The sequence below is a fragment of the Chiroxiphia lanceolata genome, chromosome 3 (genome assembly GCF_009829145.1).
Source record: "Chiroxiphia lanceolata isolate bChiLan1 chromosome 3, bChiLan1.pri, whole genome shotgun sequence".
Taxonomy (NCBI): domain Eukaryota; kingdom Metazoa; phylum Chordata; class Aves; order Passeriformes; family Pipridae; genus Chiroxiphia; species Chiroxiphia lanceolata.
In genome coordinates this window covers 1,791,431-1,810,137 of record NC_045639.1, presented here as the reverse complement: position 1 = coordinate 1,810,137, position 18,707 = coordinate 1,791,431, and the positions used below count along the sequence as shown (strand labels likewise).

The 18,707-nt window shown below is 44.4% G+C and overlaps 1 protein-coding gene across 2 annotated transcripts in view; it reads left to right on the top strand.

Annotated features, from left to right (window-relative positions):
• The window catches only part of EFEMP1 (EGF containing fibulin extracellular matrix protein 1), a 42,425-nt gene extending 24,675 nt beyond the window's left edge, over positions 1–17,750 (top strand). For both annotated transcript variants that reach the window (XM_032683269.1, XM_032683270.1), the window contains exons 5-11: positions 6,227–6,349; positions 9,646–9,765; positions 11,536–11,655; positions 13,060–13,179; positions 14,628–14,751; positions 14,847–15,042; positions 16,546–17,750. In XM_032683269.1, coding sequence (XP_032539160.1) covers positions 6,227–6,349; positions 9,646–9,765; positions 11,536–11,655; positions 13,060–13,179; positions 14,628–14,751; positions 14,847–15,042; positions 16,546–16,704 — 962 coding nt within the window. In that variant the 3' untranslated portion in view covers positions 16,705–17,750. The remainder of the gene's footprint in view (positions 1–6,226; positions 6,350–9,645; positions 9,766–11,535; positions 11,656–13,059; positions 13,180–14,627; positions 14,752–14,846; positions 15,043–16,545) is intronic.
• Positions 17,751–18,707: the final 957 nt, after the last annotated feature.

Here is an 18,707-nt window from a genome sequence, read left to right as displayed (position 1 = left end):
AAACAAGTATTTGTGCAGGTTACCTCTGTGCTCAACTGTGAAAACTTGTTACCAAGGCAATCAGTCCAATATACTGAGCAGGAGAGGGCCAGAGGAAAACTGGGAAGGGAGGGAGAAAAGGCAGCACTAAAGAGGGGGTTTAAGGGCTGTGCAGAGCTGGGCACAGTTAGAGATGCTGCCTCCCGACACCACTAAACCTGGATTAGCAGGTTCTGCTGCTCCAGGGATGAGGAATTTCTCCAAATATTCCATCTCTGGTACCTGCTGACTTCGGGTTATGTAACAGATTTTGTGCCGGGGTTTGCCACGGCCTCCCAACACCAACGAGTTAAAAGCTGTCCAGGCACCCAGCCCAGCTGAACAACATCCCAAATGCTGGAGGAAGTAGCAAGGGAAATAGAAAAGCCTCTGGCAGAAATTGTTGATAGCTTGCTAAGGGCTGGGGAGGGAACCAGGGAAATTTGGAGGTTACTGATGTTGTTCCTATGGGTAAGAAAGGATCAGGGAGGATCCAGGAAACGACAGCGCAGTGAGCTTGGCTGCAGTTGCAAGAACAATATAAGGAACATAAATAGGGGACAGAATATTTCATTTGGTGAAATAAAGTAAGCCCGTGCTCATGGATGAACTACAGCGGCCTAGTTCCTTCAGGTATTCTATTTTCAGGTGAAAAATGCCAGTATAAAGCACCTTACAGAGAGAAGAAAAGCCCGTGAAGTGGCCAGAAAGGGCAAGGTTTCCCAGGCTCCTGGGGTTAAGTAAATTGTCCGTGATGCTGCAGATCCCTGTGTGTCTGACATCAGACTCTCTGGTGCCATTGCTGACGTGAGAGGTGATGTTTGCACTGCAGATGAATCCACTGGAAAAATAGACCAAGCCATTCTCTGGTCTCACTCACACTGAGAACTCACAAAATTTAAACCCATTAACTAAAATATTTATGGTTTACATTCAAAACAAGCGGAGAGCAGGTTCTCCGGAGTCAGTGACAAGTGCAACACTGACAGAGGTGGGATCATCCTGCATTTACATTTCCGTAAACCAGTCAGCAGCTGGTCCTTTGCTGCTGCTCAGTGGGGACAGAGATAAGAATTTTAATGCCACGAAACCATTTTAAGAGCCCTCTTTTTTACCTGGTGGAATATCCTGCTACAGGTCAGAACAGAGAAAAGCAGCCTACAATCCTTTTGGCGAGTTCTTTTGACGGATGGGTACGTGCCCAGCCAAGGAGAGCAAGAAGATGCTGTGGCACGTGGCAATATCGTGAGAGGCAGCGAGCAGCAAGAAGCTGAGCTTCAATCACAGGAGTAAAACACTCTTGAGTTAGTTAAGAAAACATTTCCCTAGTCCTGAGCACAACTTACAAGGATGTGCTGCAGGAGGAAAGGCTTAAGTGGCTCGAATAAGAGGAAGGCAGATGTGGATTGTGTTTTTTTCTCTCTGTTTCTGGAGCCCTGGGGAAATGCATCCCCCGAGTTTGTGTGCTTCTCCTCCTGACAGGAGGCAAATCGCCGAGATTAAGCTGTTGCATAAGTGAGTGAGCAGCATGAGTCAGGGGGTTTGGGAAAAGTGAGTCACGGCGTGGAGGGAACCCAGCCAGGGCCGGAGCTCAGAGGGAGACCGGGGGGAAAATATTAAGGATGTAGATAAGAGCCTGACAGAGGGGAGGGCACAGGGAAGGGAAACGCTGTCCTGAGAAGAGGGAACCATCCACGAGGTTTAGGGAAAGCTAAAAAGCAGGTCAGGCAGAATTTTTGTACCCAACTGGTGGTTGAAATGCAGAGGAGCTGCCAAAGTCAGCAAGGGAAGGACAGAAGTGTGTAAATCACTTCAGGAGGGAGCACGGGCACATTTTTGGAAAATGAGGGAATCACTGGGTATAGCCATTAGTGAGCCTTATGGAATTAGAGCTATGAAATGCCAGTGCATTTGTATTTTGAAGGAATCCAGGAGCAAGTCCTGCTGCCCTCTGTGGTCTCACACTAGTGCTGGAGCACCCTGCGACCCCAAACAGCTGCCTGTGCAGACCTTAACCTGCACGGGGGCACGGACACCAAAGCCTTCCCAAAGGAACTTCCCAGGGTAGCCCTGGAAATTGCTGCAGAAGGCAGCATTTCTATTAGGATGAGTCACTGGGGGCTGGTGGCCCTATTTACCACACACAGTTGAGGATCTGATAAACATTTCTGAAGGAGCAGTGGGGCTTTACATGGAATTTGAGACACCGTGTCCTTAATTGTAATATTTCTCCTCCTTTCTCCATTGACTCCTCACTCAAATTAAGGTTTTTATACAGCAGAAAAGTCATTGCAACTTGACAGAGGCCACCCCACCCCACCCACTCTGGGCACTGCAAGGTTTGACCCAGCACAAACCTGTGGGAAAACCAGAATGAGGGTCATCTAATTGAAGACTCTCATGAGACTTTAATGGACCTGAATCCAGACAGTTCTGAGAACTCTGTGCTTTGCAATCCCCCCAGGTCCTTCACTCTGGAACTGTCAGTGCAGAATTCTGGATGTAACACTTACAAACAACACACTGAAAGTAAAGTGCTCAATCCTAACACATTTTACAACTGTTTTTATAACCAGAGTACAAATAGACCCCATAATAAGTTTGCTTTTGAGTGGCCTAGTGAAAGACTACAGAATTATCTGAGTACAATTACTACAAAGATCAAGGCACTGAAGGGAACCCAGCTCCATTTCCATGGGATGTGCATCAGCAAAAGGATTGTTAGGCTATTCCAGAGGAATTTTTCACCTATACAGGCTCTAACTATCCAGAGAAAAACTGTTTGGGAATAAAAATCTGAGCAACATCTTCCACCAGACTCAGAGATACAGGAAGTGTAAGATTCAATCTACATTTCACAGGTTGCACGCATCAATAATCAAACACCACTCGGGCTTTTTAACAATTTAACACCAACTTGCAGCTCATTTATCTGTGGTGAACAGCACAACCTTTCAAATGCTAGCTGAGATCAGAAAATACAAAGGAAAAAAAAGAAAGGGTAACACTAAAAGAGAAGACCACTTTATTACTGGTTTCTGATGGAGTTTATATGGCTTACCTGGGTGAACAAAGGTATGTGTAACATCTAGAAAGTAAATTTAAACCGAGTTGATGAGCAATGAGTTGAGAGTGTTTTCAGGTGTTTTCTTATCAGGCTTAAGGCAGAGGCTTCAGCTGTGGAATAAGTTGCTGCAACATTTATGGAAATGAACTTTATCACGATGACACCAAATTTGGAAAAGAGGATGTGGAGGAAAGATGCTCAAGAATGAGCTTGTAAAAGCCCAATATTTTCTTTCTAGATCTGTTTCTTATAGTGCACTCATCACTGTGGTATCTTGAGTGCTTTCCAGTAGTGCATTAAGCAACATGACAAACATCTGTCACATGTTTGTTCTCTCACCCTCTCCCCAGAGGGACAAGTGTGTGCAGCGGAGAGTCTTGTTTTAATTTTTTTAATTATCATAAACACACATGCACGTAACACATTATTAAACATTCATGCAGGAGAGGAAAGGTCACAGTCATCTTGCTCTCAGGATTCAAGCTGGGGAGCTCTGTGGTGTCCCTGTAAGAGTTTCTGTCACACCCTTGCTCCACACTGCAGAGGCTTCTCAGGGACCACCAAATCAATGTGCACCAGGCAGGAACCAAATCCATGGATTCCCAAGACCCTCATTCACTGCTCACACTTCAGCCCAGGGATTTTGCCCAGAGAGATCAAATGAAATGAGGTGGTAGAACATAAGGAAAAATACCTGCTTTGTCTAACCACCATCTCATCCCCAGATTGTGGCATTGGATACAGGAACGTTGCATTAGAAGCAGGAATTGATGCAGCTTCCAGATCACTGTCACAGACTCAGAGGGCACTGTGCAAGTCATGATAAACCTGAGGATCTAATGGACTGGAAAAGCCTGATTACTGGAAAAATAAGCTCTTACAACAATGAAGATCTGGGAGTTACTGATTTCCCTACAGAGGGGACATAACTGGAACCATCAGCTCAGAGTTCAGTCAGCCCCTGCCCAACTGCAGATACACAGAACACCCATGGACACAGCGGGGATCCCAGATCAACACTGCCCAGGGAATCACAGCCCAACAAAAGCCATCCAGCAGCCAGTCACAAATGGAAGCACCACTGTGCTGATGCAGAGTAGCCACAGTGAAGCTCTTCTGCAGCCCACCAAGAACAGTCCACCTCCTGACAGACATTTCCCTGGCATGGAGAAGACGGGCAGGACACACAGAGAACACACCACCCAGGCCAGGATCCTCACAGAACAAGAGGCTTCAGAGGGCTCTAAAGGATTCCTTGGAACAAGTCTCAAGACAAAGTTGTTCTCATAAACCCAGATCTCTTTGGCCATAACTTCAAACCCTCCAAGAGTTTTCCAAAAGAGGAGGCAGCCAGCAGGCTAAAACTAATTTGAGATAATTGTTCCTCTTTCAAACTGAACTTACCATCAGGAGCAACCAAAGAGCCTGAGTGCACAAGTCAATCTAGTCTGAATCATTTTAGCTGGAGCAGCTTATTATTCCATGCATTTTAACCAATCCACCTTAAAAGGGAACTCACGTTGCATTTACTCATATATGAAACTCCCAAAGATCAAATAAACTCTCTTTGTTCCAGCACACTCTGCAACAAAAAGGACTGTATAAGTGTTGAGCCGTTTTATTCCCAGCTTTTATAGGAATTAGGAGCACATGCAAAGCCCAGTGAGGTCCCTGCAAAGACTTGCCTTGAGCTGCCCTGTGCTTTGGCTCCAGCGTTAATGATGTGCCAGGGGGGTAGGAGGCAGCCAGTTGTATTCCCTGAAAATCTTTACACCTGGCAATGTGCTTTTCAGGTGTCAGGACACAACAGTGAGCTCAGCAAGTCCTGCACCGACCCAGCAGCTTTAGGACTGACACTGGGCACAAATGCAAAGCCCAGCCTACCATAAAAGGGCTTTATTTTCCCCGTCAGATAAGGAGAAAATGTATGTAAAATATTTGGACGTTTGGGGAAAGGGCAAACGTTGAGAATTAATTCAAACTGTTGATGGTTTATTTTTTGTTGAATCTTGTGGTCAAAATTGTTTTCATTTGTTATGAGAAAGAATCCATCATTTTTTCCAAAGCACCACCCAGAATCTGCCACTGGTGATGTTCTAACATCCCCAGTGCCTATACAAATAGAGAGGTCAGCTGAGATTTGTAAACTAGAGATCATAAGTTTTAAGGAATTTGTTTATTCAGCCTGGAGTCTCCAAATTGTGTAGGATGCCAAAATTAAAAAGTCATTTCACTGTACTGTGTCATGTTACAATAAAAAGCTCTCCAACATTTCTGGATGTTCAGATGAGAAAGCAAGTTGTAATTCATTTGTCAGCACATGCAGTTTAATTATAATTAAGTACCTCCAGCAGTTATAATGAATAGGCAAAATGAAAATGCTGGTTTATGCTTGTATAAACCTGCATTCAGTGTGAACTAAAAGCTGCCTGAATTACTCTGAGAAGCCCTTGCATTTTAACTGTGCTGTTCAAACACACGGAAACCGTTTCCAAAGGCTGGAACAGATTGACTGAATTAGGGGAATTTTCATGGGAATGACAAGAGGCAGATCTCTTCCTGATGGGAAGGCCACCACATCCCAAGTTCCAAGTCCCTGTCCAAAGCATGGAGCACGAGAACCATGGGAGAGAGATCACCAGAGCCTTTTTAGTATCAGCAAAACAACATGTTTCTAACTCATCTCCTCCTTGAGAAAGGGCTGAACTACATCTGCTGAAATTTTCCAGAGTAATTCAACATGAAACATCCAACCACCATGGGGGGAAAAAAAAAAAACAAACAACAAAGTCAAATTACTAAAATATGATAAAGCTGCAAGAAGTTCACAGAGAGTTTTAGGCCAATAAGTACAAAATATTAATGGTATTTGACAAATAAAAGGATTTGATTGTTTAAAAATAACCACATCTGAAAATATCTACAAATGCAGTCTATCAGAATTCAAAGCTGTCAGAAATTTGGTAACATTTTAAATCCTGCACATGGAGTAAGTGTTGAGATGACATCCTGGGACACATTGGAACTTTGCTGCCTTCACTTGTGAGAAACTTGAAGGCAAAGCATTTCGAAGGCTAAATATTGTAATTCATTTAAATACTAATATTGCATTTGCCTTTTTATTTTTTTTTTTAAATAAAGACATAGATGAATGTGCAACTGGAACCCATACCTGTCGAGCTGACCAAGTGTGTGTCAATCTGAGAGGGTCCTTCAGCTGCCAGTGCCCTCCTGGTTACCAGAAGCGAGGGGACCAGTGTGTTGGTAAGTGGTGCTCTGAATGGGTTTCTCTCATCACCTATGGCAGAAACTTTATGTTGATCATGAAGTGGGTGGGGGTGTGGTGTAAAATAGCTAATCCACTCGGGAATGCCACGGGATAGTGACCTTAGCACAGTCCTTAACCACTGAAATACGGAGAGAGGAACTGTTTAAAGCACAATCAACACTTGAACTCCATGAGATGGATTTTCCAGCGTTTCCCACAGTGTTTATTGTTTGGGAGGGGGGTGTTACCCATGTCCCAGGTAGTGCCATAGGTGTGTGATGGCAGCAAACCAAAGCCCATCCTTGCCCTGAGCTCAGCAGCAGAGCTGTAGGAGCAGCACTGCCTCCACCCAAACCTCATCCCTGTGCAGCCTGGCCAGGGCTTGATTTTATGGGTAAATGAAAGAGATGGAAACTCTGAATGCAGGTATATGAGATTTGCAACCTGTAAACCCCCAGGCTTTATTCCCTGTGCCAAAATAAGCCCTTGGCACACCCTTGGGACCTGTGCAAGTACAGCATGAAATTAAACCCGAGTGCAGGGTAAACACGGCATCTTCCCTGTTCCAGCCTCATCTGGGATCCCTGTGCCAAAGGGCCATTGCTCTGCTCCTTCAGCCTTGATTTAACACCTCCTGAATCATAATTCCAGGGCATTAATTGCTCCTATAGGCACTGCAGCCTAAGGTCTGCCACATCATAAAAACAACCATGAAAGAACAGAGTCAAACATGTACATCACAAGGTGATATTCAAGACAGCCTCTTGTAAGACACAACACTCTTCTGGGGTTGGTTTTTTTTGTCCTTAGCAGAACTTGAGGTTTTCCTCTTTTTGTCTCGGGGATCCTACACTTGAAATGCATAAGAAGTTGTTGATTTTTGGTTTTAATCTCTTCCCAAAAGGCCATACAGGTAAGAAACTGGGGAGGTTTTAGTACATACCTATTCTAACTTAAATTGCTGGGCATGGCTCTTTCTTCCAGGTTCCAAGCCAAGGGCTGTAGAAATAAACCCAAAAATTCTTATCTCTTTCCTAAGAAATGTAGATCAGGCCCTGAACTGTCAAACTGGTGTAAACACAGGTGTATCTGATTTTTCCCAGTTCCCTGTGCAGGAGTAGGATGAGGAATTTGGAATGGAGGTAGAAGAATTGCTTTGCTTATTTTTTTTTTTAATATCTGGGGTTTGTTTAGTTTTTTAGAGCAGGTAAATTATATTACTGCCATGCAACAGCACTTCTAATAATAAGCCCCATGGTCCTGACTGAGAGTCTCACTGGACTCACTTTTATGCATCTAAATCTGTACATGAAGATGTCTGGAAAGGGAAATTTCCCTTCTCCTATTTAGGTCAAGCCCAAGGATAACACCTGTGTTACATATTACACAGTGACCTAAATTAGAAGTACATCCCAACAGTTAGTCCTGTCAGCATTTCAGAATAAAGCCTGTCTTGGGGGATTTTTCTAACAGCTCAGCCAGAAAATGTTCTCGGGGCCAGATCTTGATAGAGGTTCTCCATATGGGAGGAAATGTTTCTCAAATTTGAAAGAAATTTTTCCAGACTATTTTGGCTTCGAGGTAGAAGGAGGGGAAAAAAAAAAAAAAAGACATTTTTAACAATTGGTTGATTTTAATCAAAATTCACTAATAATTCCTGTCCTTTTTTTTAGATTTTTATTTTATTTTATTTTCTTGTTCACACACTGCCAAATTAGCCTTTTCAGAGAGAATGAGTTGTTTTCCAGCATCACTTCAAACAGAAGATTTGGCCCAATGGATTAGATGATGCTCAGCCCTGAGATCTGCACAGAGCTGAGGTGCCCAATCCCACAGGGAAAATTCCCTCTGAATTTTCCCTTCCAGATCCTGGAAGTATTTCTGTGTATAAATGCAGTGCCTAAGCAGCAAAGCATTGCTCATACACCTATATTGTATAATGCTTTTATTTTTAAGCAGTAATTTGTAAGAGCTTAGTCCTGTAAAAGTCAAGGATGGAAATCTACCCTGTCTCCTGATTTATTCCACTTCCAAATTTCTCTCTCCACCACAAAGGAGTCACAGTGACAATTGTATGGACAGCCAGGAATTTTCCAGCCTAAGCCTTTTCATTCAGAACCATCCAAACCACTCCACTAAAGCTCAGCCCCAAACAGCAACTGCAGAGTTGACAAAGAAAGGGTTAATTTCCAAAGATTATTTTTTTCACTTGATATTAAAACAAACACTTTCCTCATTATTAAAAAAAAAAAGTAAAAAAAGTCTTGGCCTCTTTTTAAACACATCCATGGTGGAAACAGCTGGAGGTAGGAAACTCAAGATCTGGCATGGATATGGGAAGTGCCTTTCTTTGTTCCAGGGAGTGCTGGGATTATTTGTGTGACTGTTGATCCTTTGAAATCTCCCATTGTGTACATGTTGGGAGCACGGCGTGGACTGCTCCACCAAGCTCCAGCAGGCCCAGCTAAGGCACCAGAATGGGATAATAAAAGTGTATTCCAGGCAAAACCAGAGGCAGCATCTCCTCCAGAAGGCAGGGAAACCTTTGAGAACACGGAGAGGGAGAGGAATGGGCTGGTCCAGGTTGGTGCGGTTGGCAGGTGAAAGCTCTGCTCTGATGCACACCAGGAATGCTGACGCTTGGAAAGGCAGCTGCTCCACCTCAAATCAGGGAGAATGTGGGGAAGGTTCTTACTGCCCGAGATGTACAGCCAGGTGCTGGTACCTGGAGAGGTGTCCAGGACAGGCAGCAATGGCAGCTCCTTGGGGAGCAAGTCAGGTTCTGGGGATCTCTGCAAAAGCACCACCTGTTTCCTTTCTAAGCCCATTAATTTTCTCTCCTCGCCGTTCCCCTGGACTTGCACAGAAAATCTGGACTGTTCCTAATGGAGCTGCAAAGATTTAGTGTGTGCTAGGAGCGCTGCACATGAGTTTTTGGGAACACGAGCTCCGAGCCACTCTCCCTGTGCTGTCGGCATCGTGTCTGATCCTGAGGGAGCCCGGGGGAAAAGCTGAACCAAACGTGGACTTTTACCTACACTAAATAAACCAGATCAAGCAGTACAGAGTTGACACAAAAATCGAGATGTGCATTGAGCATAAAAAAATTGTTTTTAAAAACGTACTTAAAGGGAAAAAAAAAAAAAAAGAGTATTCCTGTTAATATCCGTAGAAGCAATACCTAGGCTCAGGTAAGGTTCGTTCAAGCGCAGTTAAGTTCCCTGGGACACAGAGAGCAGCAGGGAAGGGCTGTGGCTGCACTGGAACTAACCCCTGTTTTTTGGTGGCGCAGACATCGACGAGTGCACGCTGCCCCCCTACTGCCACCACCGCTGCGTCAACACCCCCGGCTCCTACTACTGCCAGTGCAACGCCGGCTTCCAGCTGGCATCCAACAACCACACCTGCGTGGGTAAGGAATGCCCTGCATGGAATCACACCTCACCTCGCCCAGGGGACACAAATCCCCTCTGCCACGGCTGACATGGCAGCGTTTTCAGCCCGACTCGAGGGAAATAAAGAGCAGCCGGTGACACAGGGTGTGGCTGCTCTGAAAGGCTCCTCTGCAAGAGATCCAAGGACAGGAGGGAGAGAGGAAAAACTGGAGCCTTACTGAACACCTGCTGTTTGGTTGGCAGGGAGGTTTATAGTCGCTATTTAATATTCATTAGTTTAATATTTAATATTCATTATTCCTTCAGTTTGCATTATCACTGGCTTCCCCAATATCAATGCCAGTTCACACACCAAAGGCTGGAACTGGGAAATCAAGGAAACCAGGACTAAACCTCTGCAGTTAAGTGCAATTATCCTCAGCACATGGGCAGCGTAGTGAGGAAAGAAAGCAGCTGGGTCACATCTGAGTATCTAGAAAAAAAAATGTTAAAAATTAAAACAAAGGTCACAAAAAATGGCCTTTCAGGGGTGATCTTCCCCTTAGAAATAAAACACTAAGGGATGCTTGATAGTAAAACTTTAGGACTTGATGTCGAGTTGGAAATCATAGGTTCTGTTCTAGAAGGATTAGAGTAATAATAAAAGGGTAACTGTATCTAAAGTACAGAAAGAATATCCAAAAAAAAAAAAAATCAAGAGATTGGTGATGGAGATGGTCAGAAGCTCTTTCTGGCTGTAATCTATATTTATTCCTTCTGGTACCACCTGCATGATGTGCATTCTTTGCACTGTTGCCAGAAAAGAACAAAAAAAAGGAAGAAAAAAAATCTGTGATGAGTTTTCCCCTATTATGACTCCTTTTCAGGACTAGGATGTTCATCATACAGAGAATTAATATCCTCTTCATCGGTCTCATTTTTCTGAGTGCCCAACATTCGTCATTTTTCAGTTGTATCTCTAAATTACACTGTTGCTGACATTTTTAAGTGTTTGCAAAAGCCACGAACTCAGAGGGTTTTTTTTTTCCAAATGAAGCTTCTCCTCGTTATTGGATAAACAAATATGAATGGAAAACATGCAGGGGAGGAATACAAGGGAAAACACAGTGAAATCCATGCAGTGAATGGCAGAGGAGCAGCAGTTAATCAACAGCCTGTGGAAAAACAAGGCTTATATAGATTCCAGAGGTGATTAGACTTCTATAAACTTCCCACTAAAAATTGCTTCCCTTCCCACAGCAGTGTCCTCACAAGTGCTCTGGGGATGGGCAGCACCACGGAAAACAGGCAGCACACAAACATACCTTCCCCCAACATGGGCCAGGCCTCAGAGCACTGCAAAACCCCACTGGCCTCCAAGGCTCGTGTTATAATTGCAATGGAATCTCAAAGAACCGATTTTAAGGGCAATAAATAGCTCAAATAAATCTTAACCACTGCATGCTGAGAGGTCTTATCAGTATGTGTTCCTTATATCAATTATTTATAGACACTTGGCATTTCATACCTGAAAAAAAAAAAAAGGGGGGGGGGCTGGAATGTGGAGTTTAATAGCCACACTAAACATTTTTGGGAGAATTCATCACGCATTAGAATAACTCCCATTCCTGGAAAAATGCTCTTTTTTACATGGAATGTAAAGCACAGATCTAACATTGCTGCAGTGATGGCAGATCTCCATTGGGAGAGTCAGCTGAGCTGCTGAGCAGTAGGCCCAGCCTAAGGACTAATGCACTGAGCCTAATTACCACCCACCCAAGATAAATATCTGTTGTTTTCCCTTTCAGATATAAACGAATGTGATGCCAATAACCCATGTGCACAACAGTGTTACAATATCCTGGGTTCTTTCATCTGTCAGTGCAACCCAGGCTTTGAGTTAAGCAGTGACAGAATCAACTGTGAAGGTGAGTGATTCCTTTTTGTGCCTTGGAAGAGCAACTTTTTGCCCTCTTTTTGTTTTCCCAGACGCTTTTCTGTGAGCTGAGGGACATAATTCGAGTGGAGCCACCCTCCAGCGGGTGCAGTTTGGAGCCAAAACCTTTAAGATATTTATTTTTAGGGTGCAAATGTGGCTAATTCACACCTGAGTGGCTGCACTGAGGTACAGAGAGGGGTGGGTATCTCTACAATAAGTGCCAAACAAGACCTGGGAAACAGCTGGGAAGAATAAGGCTCCGGAGCCCTTATTTCCCAAACTCCCTGGAATGGTGTGTGGTCTGAGGCTGATGACCACTAAATGAATTGGAAAGGAATGCAAACCAAAAACAAGGGCAATTCTCTGTGCTGCTGGGCTCCTCTGGAAACCAACCCTCCAGATTTCTGACGTGAAGGAAGCGACAGTCGTGCTTTGGAGGTGCTTTCAGGCCTGTGTACACAAACAGCGTGTCTCCTGATGATTATACAACCCACACTCCCTTTCCTCTGCCAGAACCTCCACGGGGGTGCCCTAATTCCCTTCTGGACCCCAGTGATCTCACCCTGAAAGCCCCACGTCCTCTCTGCCAGCCCTGGAGCCAGAGGGGTCCCTGGTTGGGCGCTGCCCTCCCGAACGAGCTGGAAGAGCTCTCCCAGATGCTCCCTGGCCAAGCTGCTTAAGCTAATCCTATTTGAACAGAACAGGGAGCAGCAAGAATGCAGCCTCCAAGGACATCCCTGACCTCGAACCCAGAGCTGGGCTCAAGCCTCAGAGGTGGTAGGAGGGAGCTCTGCTGTTTCCCAAGCCAATCCCCAGTTTTGGGAGGTTTAAATGAGTTTCCTGTTCATGGCACTCACCGTTGAAATTTTGTTTCGCACCGGAATTCTCTCACTGGTAAATGATGGTTACACAGGGATAAAAAAGCAGGAGAATGGGATACACTGAATATTAATAGAAGGCAAAAACACCCTTTTCCTCTTTCCCAAAGAGCTACTCCATTAGCACAGGGCACAAGTACAAAGGCAACATTTTTGCCTTACTAACTAATCTCACATCTGTGTTTCTTTCCCCCTCAAAGTAATCCCACTTTGGAATACTACAAGTATACAAGGCTTTCAGGAGTTATTTTCCCAAACCTATCCTGAAGCCTAATTTAGCTTCTGCTTCCTCAAACCCCAAACTCTCCTCCTGGAAGGTTATTGATAAAACCCCAGCAGAACTGGCCTTTCCATCTGTCTTGGAGGCACTGAGCAGCACATCTGAGGTTTTTTACAACATTCTTTGTAGACTGATATTTTTTTTTATTATTATTTTGAAGCATTTAGCTGTTCCATTTGGTTGTGTAACAAGGCAGAAGTTAAGAGGCAATAACTGAGCTCTTTGCTCTCTGCAGACACTGATGAATGCAGAACCTCAAGTTATATCTGTCAGTACCAGTGTGTCAACGAGCCAGGGAAATTCTCCTGCGTGTGCCCTGAAGGATACCAGGTAGTGGGAGGCAGAACATGTCAAGGTAAGTGCCCTCACCTCAAAACCCTGCCTTTATTAGCACCATTTCAGCCAGGACTAAAAATACCTGCTCTCTAAACGGTTATATTTCATGCCAGGATTATTATTTTGTCAGCAGAAGATATGCTGATAAAGCATTTGGTGATTATAAGATATTCAATTAATCTCATTTGAATCTTGCAGCTCAAACTCCCAGTCCTTCAGATTCCTAGGACAAAATTCCAGGGTTTGTGACCCCCAGGTAAAACTTAAGATGTCGAGGTAGTGGGTCCAAGTTTCAGAGTTAAACATCCCTGAATAAAATCAGCTGGTTTTTTACAAACGTGAAACGTGGCTTTGTATCATGTTTCTTTTTACAGAGATTCCTAAATCCAGTCACAGCAGAAATGGAAGATATGTTTGTTCTGATAACAGAAGACTAAAATAAAAAAATGCAAAAAAAAATGCCTTCAGCAGCTTAGATAATTTGTGTTTAGGAAAATAAATGTTCTGGCCAGGTGCCACCAAATGCCAGGGTTTTCAAGTTTGTGGTTTTTCCTCACTGGTGTTAAATGTCCATCATCTTGTTACTGAACATTGCAGAACAATGTATTAAGCTCAAGAGCCATTGCTTCTGCAACCCAGAACCTGTTTTAAAAGCCCTTCTTTTTAGAAATAAACAGGTGTAGAATTATTGGCAGAAGAGAGGAGAAAACAGCTCTTCTTTATCGATATATTTTCTTACAAAATTCAGATTAACTTCTTTTCTACCTTAACAGCAGCTAGTACTGCATGTTGTGGGACAGTTGGAGCATCTAAAAGATCTAATTACATTTGAATAACTCCTTTCTGCGCCTCTGAAATTCAGGAGCCTGTGCAGGCAGACAGTGGGGTTTTGGCAGTGACAGGAAAAGGAGCATTAATACAGTGCAGGGCTGACAGTCCCCACCTCCCTCCAGGCTCCTTCTCCCAGGTAAAAAAGGAAGCTCTGCTTTGCCCAATAAACAAGTTTTCACTGCTCCTTTCAAAGCTATTTTAGTTAAAATGCAGCCATTAATTAAGCATTTTGGATCATGAAACCCAGGTTATTAGAAATGAGAACCGACAAAAGGCAGGTCTCAAGGAAGAACTGATTTCCTTTCTCCTCTGTCTTCAGGACACCTCCTGCTGTAAAGTTGTCTTTTGCTAATGAGAATCTTTGCAGTGGTTCCACAGCTGGATTACATGGGATTAATGTCTATCTCCACTCAACTAAGATGTCCAGTCTTACTTAACACTCAATAAAGAAGTTCATTCCACTTCTGCCTGGAGAAATCCTTTATAGCCAGAAAAGCAGGACAAGAACACTGAAATCTGAGGGGTTTCTGACAAGCAGGTGGCTGGGCTGGGTTTTGGTTGTTCTGAAGGCACAGAGAGCGTGTCTATCAATGATGGAGATGAGTTTGCTTCACAGTCCCTTTTCCTGTCTCCCAGATATCAACGAGTGCGAGACAACCAACGAATGCCGAGAGGACGAGATCTGCTGGAACTACCACGGGGGGTTCCGCTGTTACCCCAGAAATCCCTGCCAGGAGCCCTACGTGCTCACATCCGAGAAGTAAGAGGGGAATTCCTTCCCTTTCGGCTCCCCCGGAGCAGGGAGCGCTGTGCTAACGTGTTGTGCCCCTGTGTGTGCCCCTGTGTGTGCCGCAGCCGCTGCGTGTGCCCCGTGTCCAACGCCATTTGCCGGGAGCTGCCCTACTCCGTGGTGTACAAGTACATGAGCATCCGCTCCGACAGGACGGTGCCCTCCGACATCTTCCAGATCCAGGCCACCACCATCTACCCCAATACCATCAACACCTTCCGGATCAAGTCCGGCAACGAGAACGGGGAGTTCTACCTGAGGGTGAGTACGGCTGCAGCTGCACCTGCGACCCCAGATATAAATATTTATGAGGGGATTACACGCAGAGTCCTTGTACAACCACCTGAATTACATTCCTCATCTGGCACAAAAAATTACTAACAGCATTCTAGTTAGTGCCTCATCCCAAACTAAGCTCAGCCCAATTTACGACAGCTTTATATTATGTTCATTTAGCGCTGCAACTATTTCAGAAAACCACTTGGAACAACACTGTTTCCTGTTGGTGGGACGCATTCAAGTAGATACATATGACTCAAAGTGTCCAGAACATCTGCTTTCCGAGGGTTTTTGGAGGAAATCTGATTTTCTTGGACCCTTGTAATATTTATGAATTCCTGGGAAATCCTTTTCTTTCGTGTGTAGCTTTATACTCAGTAAAACAGAATCAGCACAAAAGCTTCTATCAGAAATATATTAATTGGAAGGTTGTCATTTTTAGTTATTTTCCTTCAAATCTAGGGGTTAGGGGTTTTGATCCAACAGGTGTAGCAAGGTATGGCATTGTCATTTGCACCATGTTTCCCCTAGATGGGAACAAGGGACTGCTCATCTGAATCTCACTTGTTCTGACATAACCTATAATCCAGTGCTTTTCCCTGGATTTATTACACATCAAAACCCCATCACCACCCCCAAAATGCAAACAGTTCTTTGCTTAAAATAAGAACAAGATCATTCCAGGCCTCACTTGGTTTAGACCCCAGTCTAACCTTCAGACTGACTCTTAGAGTAAGAATTCCAACCTCCTCTTGTTGCACCCAAAAAGAAATCACAGGCCTTAAATAAGGAAGCACGGGCTTTAAATAAGGAAGCATGTGTTTATTCCTGCCAGGGGACTGTGGTAAACAATGGCTTACTGGGAAGTTATTCCCACTGGTTTAGTCAAACTCTGAGCCAGATCTTGGATACAGCAGATGCATTGGGTTCATCTGCACACCCCACTCCTGTGATACGGTGAGAAAATATTTGTAGCAGGCAAAGGGAGAGAGGGAGTTTTCCCTCCTGTCATTACCTGGGGATGACAGTGCCATTTACCAGAGCAGCAGCATGTCATGGCCAAGGCCTTCCCCAGGAGCACCAGCCCAGCCTGGGAAGCAAGTTTTTGGAGCACTGGAGGGTGGGGATGGCAATAGGCACAGCCCAGTGGCAAAGACTCCCAGAGTTTACGAGGAGAGCACGGCTTCTGGAGAACGAGCCATGAGATGACAGTTCCCCTTAGCAACACCTCTGTTAAAGACATTAAGGCTCTTCTTTTACTGATTCTCTGTATTTTAAAAGCTGATAGACGGGGATAAAAACAAAGACTGTCCTGGCAGAGTCAGCAGCGCGGTTTCCCCCTGTGGGTCAGGTGAAGCTTTCCCTGCAGCCAGGCCGGGTGTGGGACGAGTCAGGGCCGCCCCAAAGCAGCCCTGCGCTGTGTTTGTGAGCACCGGTGAGGCCCCGGGGGACGCGTGACTGAGCCCAGCTCTGTTGTCCCCGCAGCAAACGAGCGCGGTGAGCGCCATGCTGGTGCTGGTGAAGTCGCTGGCGGGGCCCCGCGAGCACATCGTGGACCTGGAGATGCTGACGGTGAACAGCCTGAACTACCGCACGAGCTCGGTGCTGCGGCTAACCATCATCGTGGGGCCCTACGCCTTCTAGGGGACCCCGCGCCCCCCCCCCCGGCACCACGGCAGCCAAAGATATTACCAGAGAGAAAGCACTTACTATTTTATTTATAGATTTTTGCTCTCTTCTTTTTTTTTTTTTTTTTAAGAAAAAAAAGAAAAAAAAAATTCGTTTAGTAAGTCGATATCTTTTATTCACGCATTACGCCTGTAATTCCCAGTTAGTAGATGTGTTCCATAGTATAACATGGGCATTGTCACTTTGTGTATAAAGATTTAAATCTTGGGGTTTTTTTAATTACCTTCCTCGGACTAGATCCATACTACGCTTTTGTATGAGAACCGTATGTTCATAGTATCCTGTACAACCTCACGCCCCCTCCCCAGCCAAATAGGTCATGCCATTTAAAAGTGATCTTCTGTGTTGTTTTTTTTTTTTATTTTAAATTCTAATGCAGCTACACTGAATCTCAAAAAAGGAAAAAAAATTATGTAGTCTGAATGATACACAAAGTAACGGTTATCCGATAAGCTGAAATATATTTCTTCTTTTTAACTACTTTGTAACAAAAGGTAACAGTCAATAAAAAATCTATTTCTGTAGGCATTTATGTGCTATCACAGTGGGTTTTCCTAATCTGTGTTGGAGGTGAAGTTACATTGTGAGAAAAGCTTTGCATCAGGTTTTTAAATGTAGATTGTGTTAACCGTGCCACGGAATAACATCCTGCTCTCTCCAAGAAAAATAGACCATAGGAAGAACATTCCTCCAACAGAGAAAGAAACTCCAAATGGAAAAAAACCCCGGGCAGGGCACAAATGTCCATGAGAACACTCCTGAGAACACTGTTGGTAGTTACTGGGATGCAGCATTTTCAGACAGAACTTAACATACTATTTTTCCAGAAGTATTATGTTGTATACTAAGAATGGAGTGCATTTCCTTATTAAGTTATATCACTTCCAGGCACTCGGTCCTGTTCCTGCTCTTACAGCTCAGATGTATCATGTACAGTGTTCATAAAATTTATTTCTAATTTTCAAGGACTAATAACATCTTTTGTAATATGTAAAATCTTATTTCTTGTTTAAAAAAAAAAAATGTAGCAGTTAATCCTTTGATGTACAAAATTTTTAAATAAAGATCTCTTACCATATTGTACCGAGTCTATTTGGAGGTGGTTTGTTACTACCACTGTTACTGTCAGGTACTGGGGGAGTCTGCAAAGCCAGAATGATCCAGATCTGAGGCCGTGCAGTTCTTGGAAGACTAAAATGTTCCTTGCAGAAGGACAAACCTGTTGCCCAGTGAGCTTTAGTTTTACTGACAGGAAAACTCCACTCCAGAGGGAGGGATTTAACTGGCGTTTTCCACGGTGAAAAGTCTCTGATCCAGAGTTTGGCTTGTGGGAAGCTCCCTCCTCTCCCCACAGAGATTCCTCCCCATTCATCACCACAAATCCACTTGGTTGGAAAGGCACCTCCTCATTCCACACATGCACTGAGCAAAATGTCTGCTCCTCCTCCTCCCTCTCCATGCAATTCCTCACCTCCACACTTAGTTTGTTAACTAACATTTTCCTCTCCCCACAAAGGAGCTGTGCTGCCCCCCAAGCCTCCTCCCTCACCCCCAGCACGAACACTGCTCTTTTACTCAAACTTTTAACTTCCAAATTGTGGAATTCACCGTTGCCCTCTCCAAGAAACAAAAGGTTTTGTTGCATCTGGGTTTAAAATGGGCAGTTCTCTCTTGGCAGGTGCCCAGAGGAGGCTCAAGTGGCTTTTCCCCCTTCAATCCCAGGACTTCCAGGGCACCCGGAGCAAATTAAGCAACCACAAATCGGCCCTGGAGTCCCCAAGCTGCCCCAAGGATTTACTCTACCTTCATGACCTGCCAATATTTACATCATTTTCACCACTGTACACCAAAAAAACCTGTGTGTTGGTAGGAGGGAAAGCCACAGGTCCCTGCAATGCTCAAGGCAAGCAGAGCTCCATCTGCTCCCCCCCAAAACACACGGAGCTGCAGCAAACGTG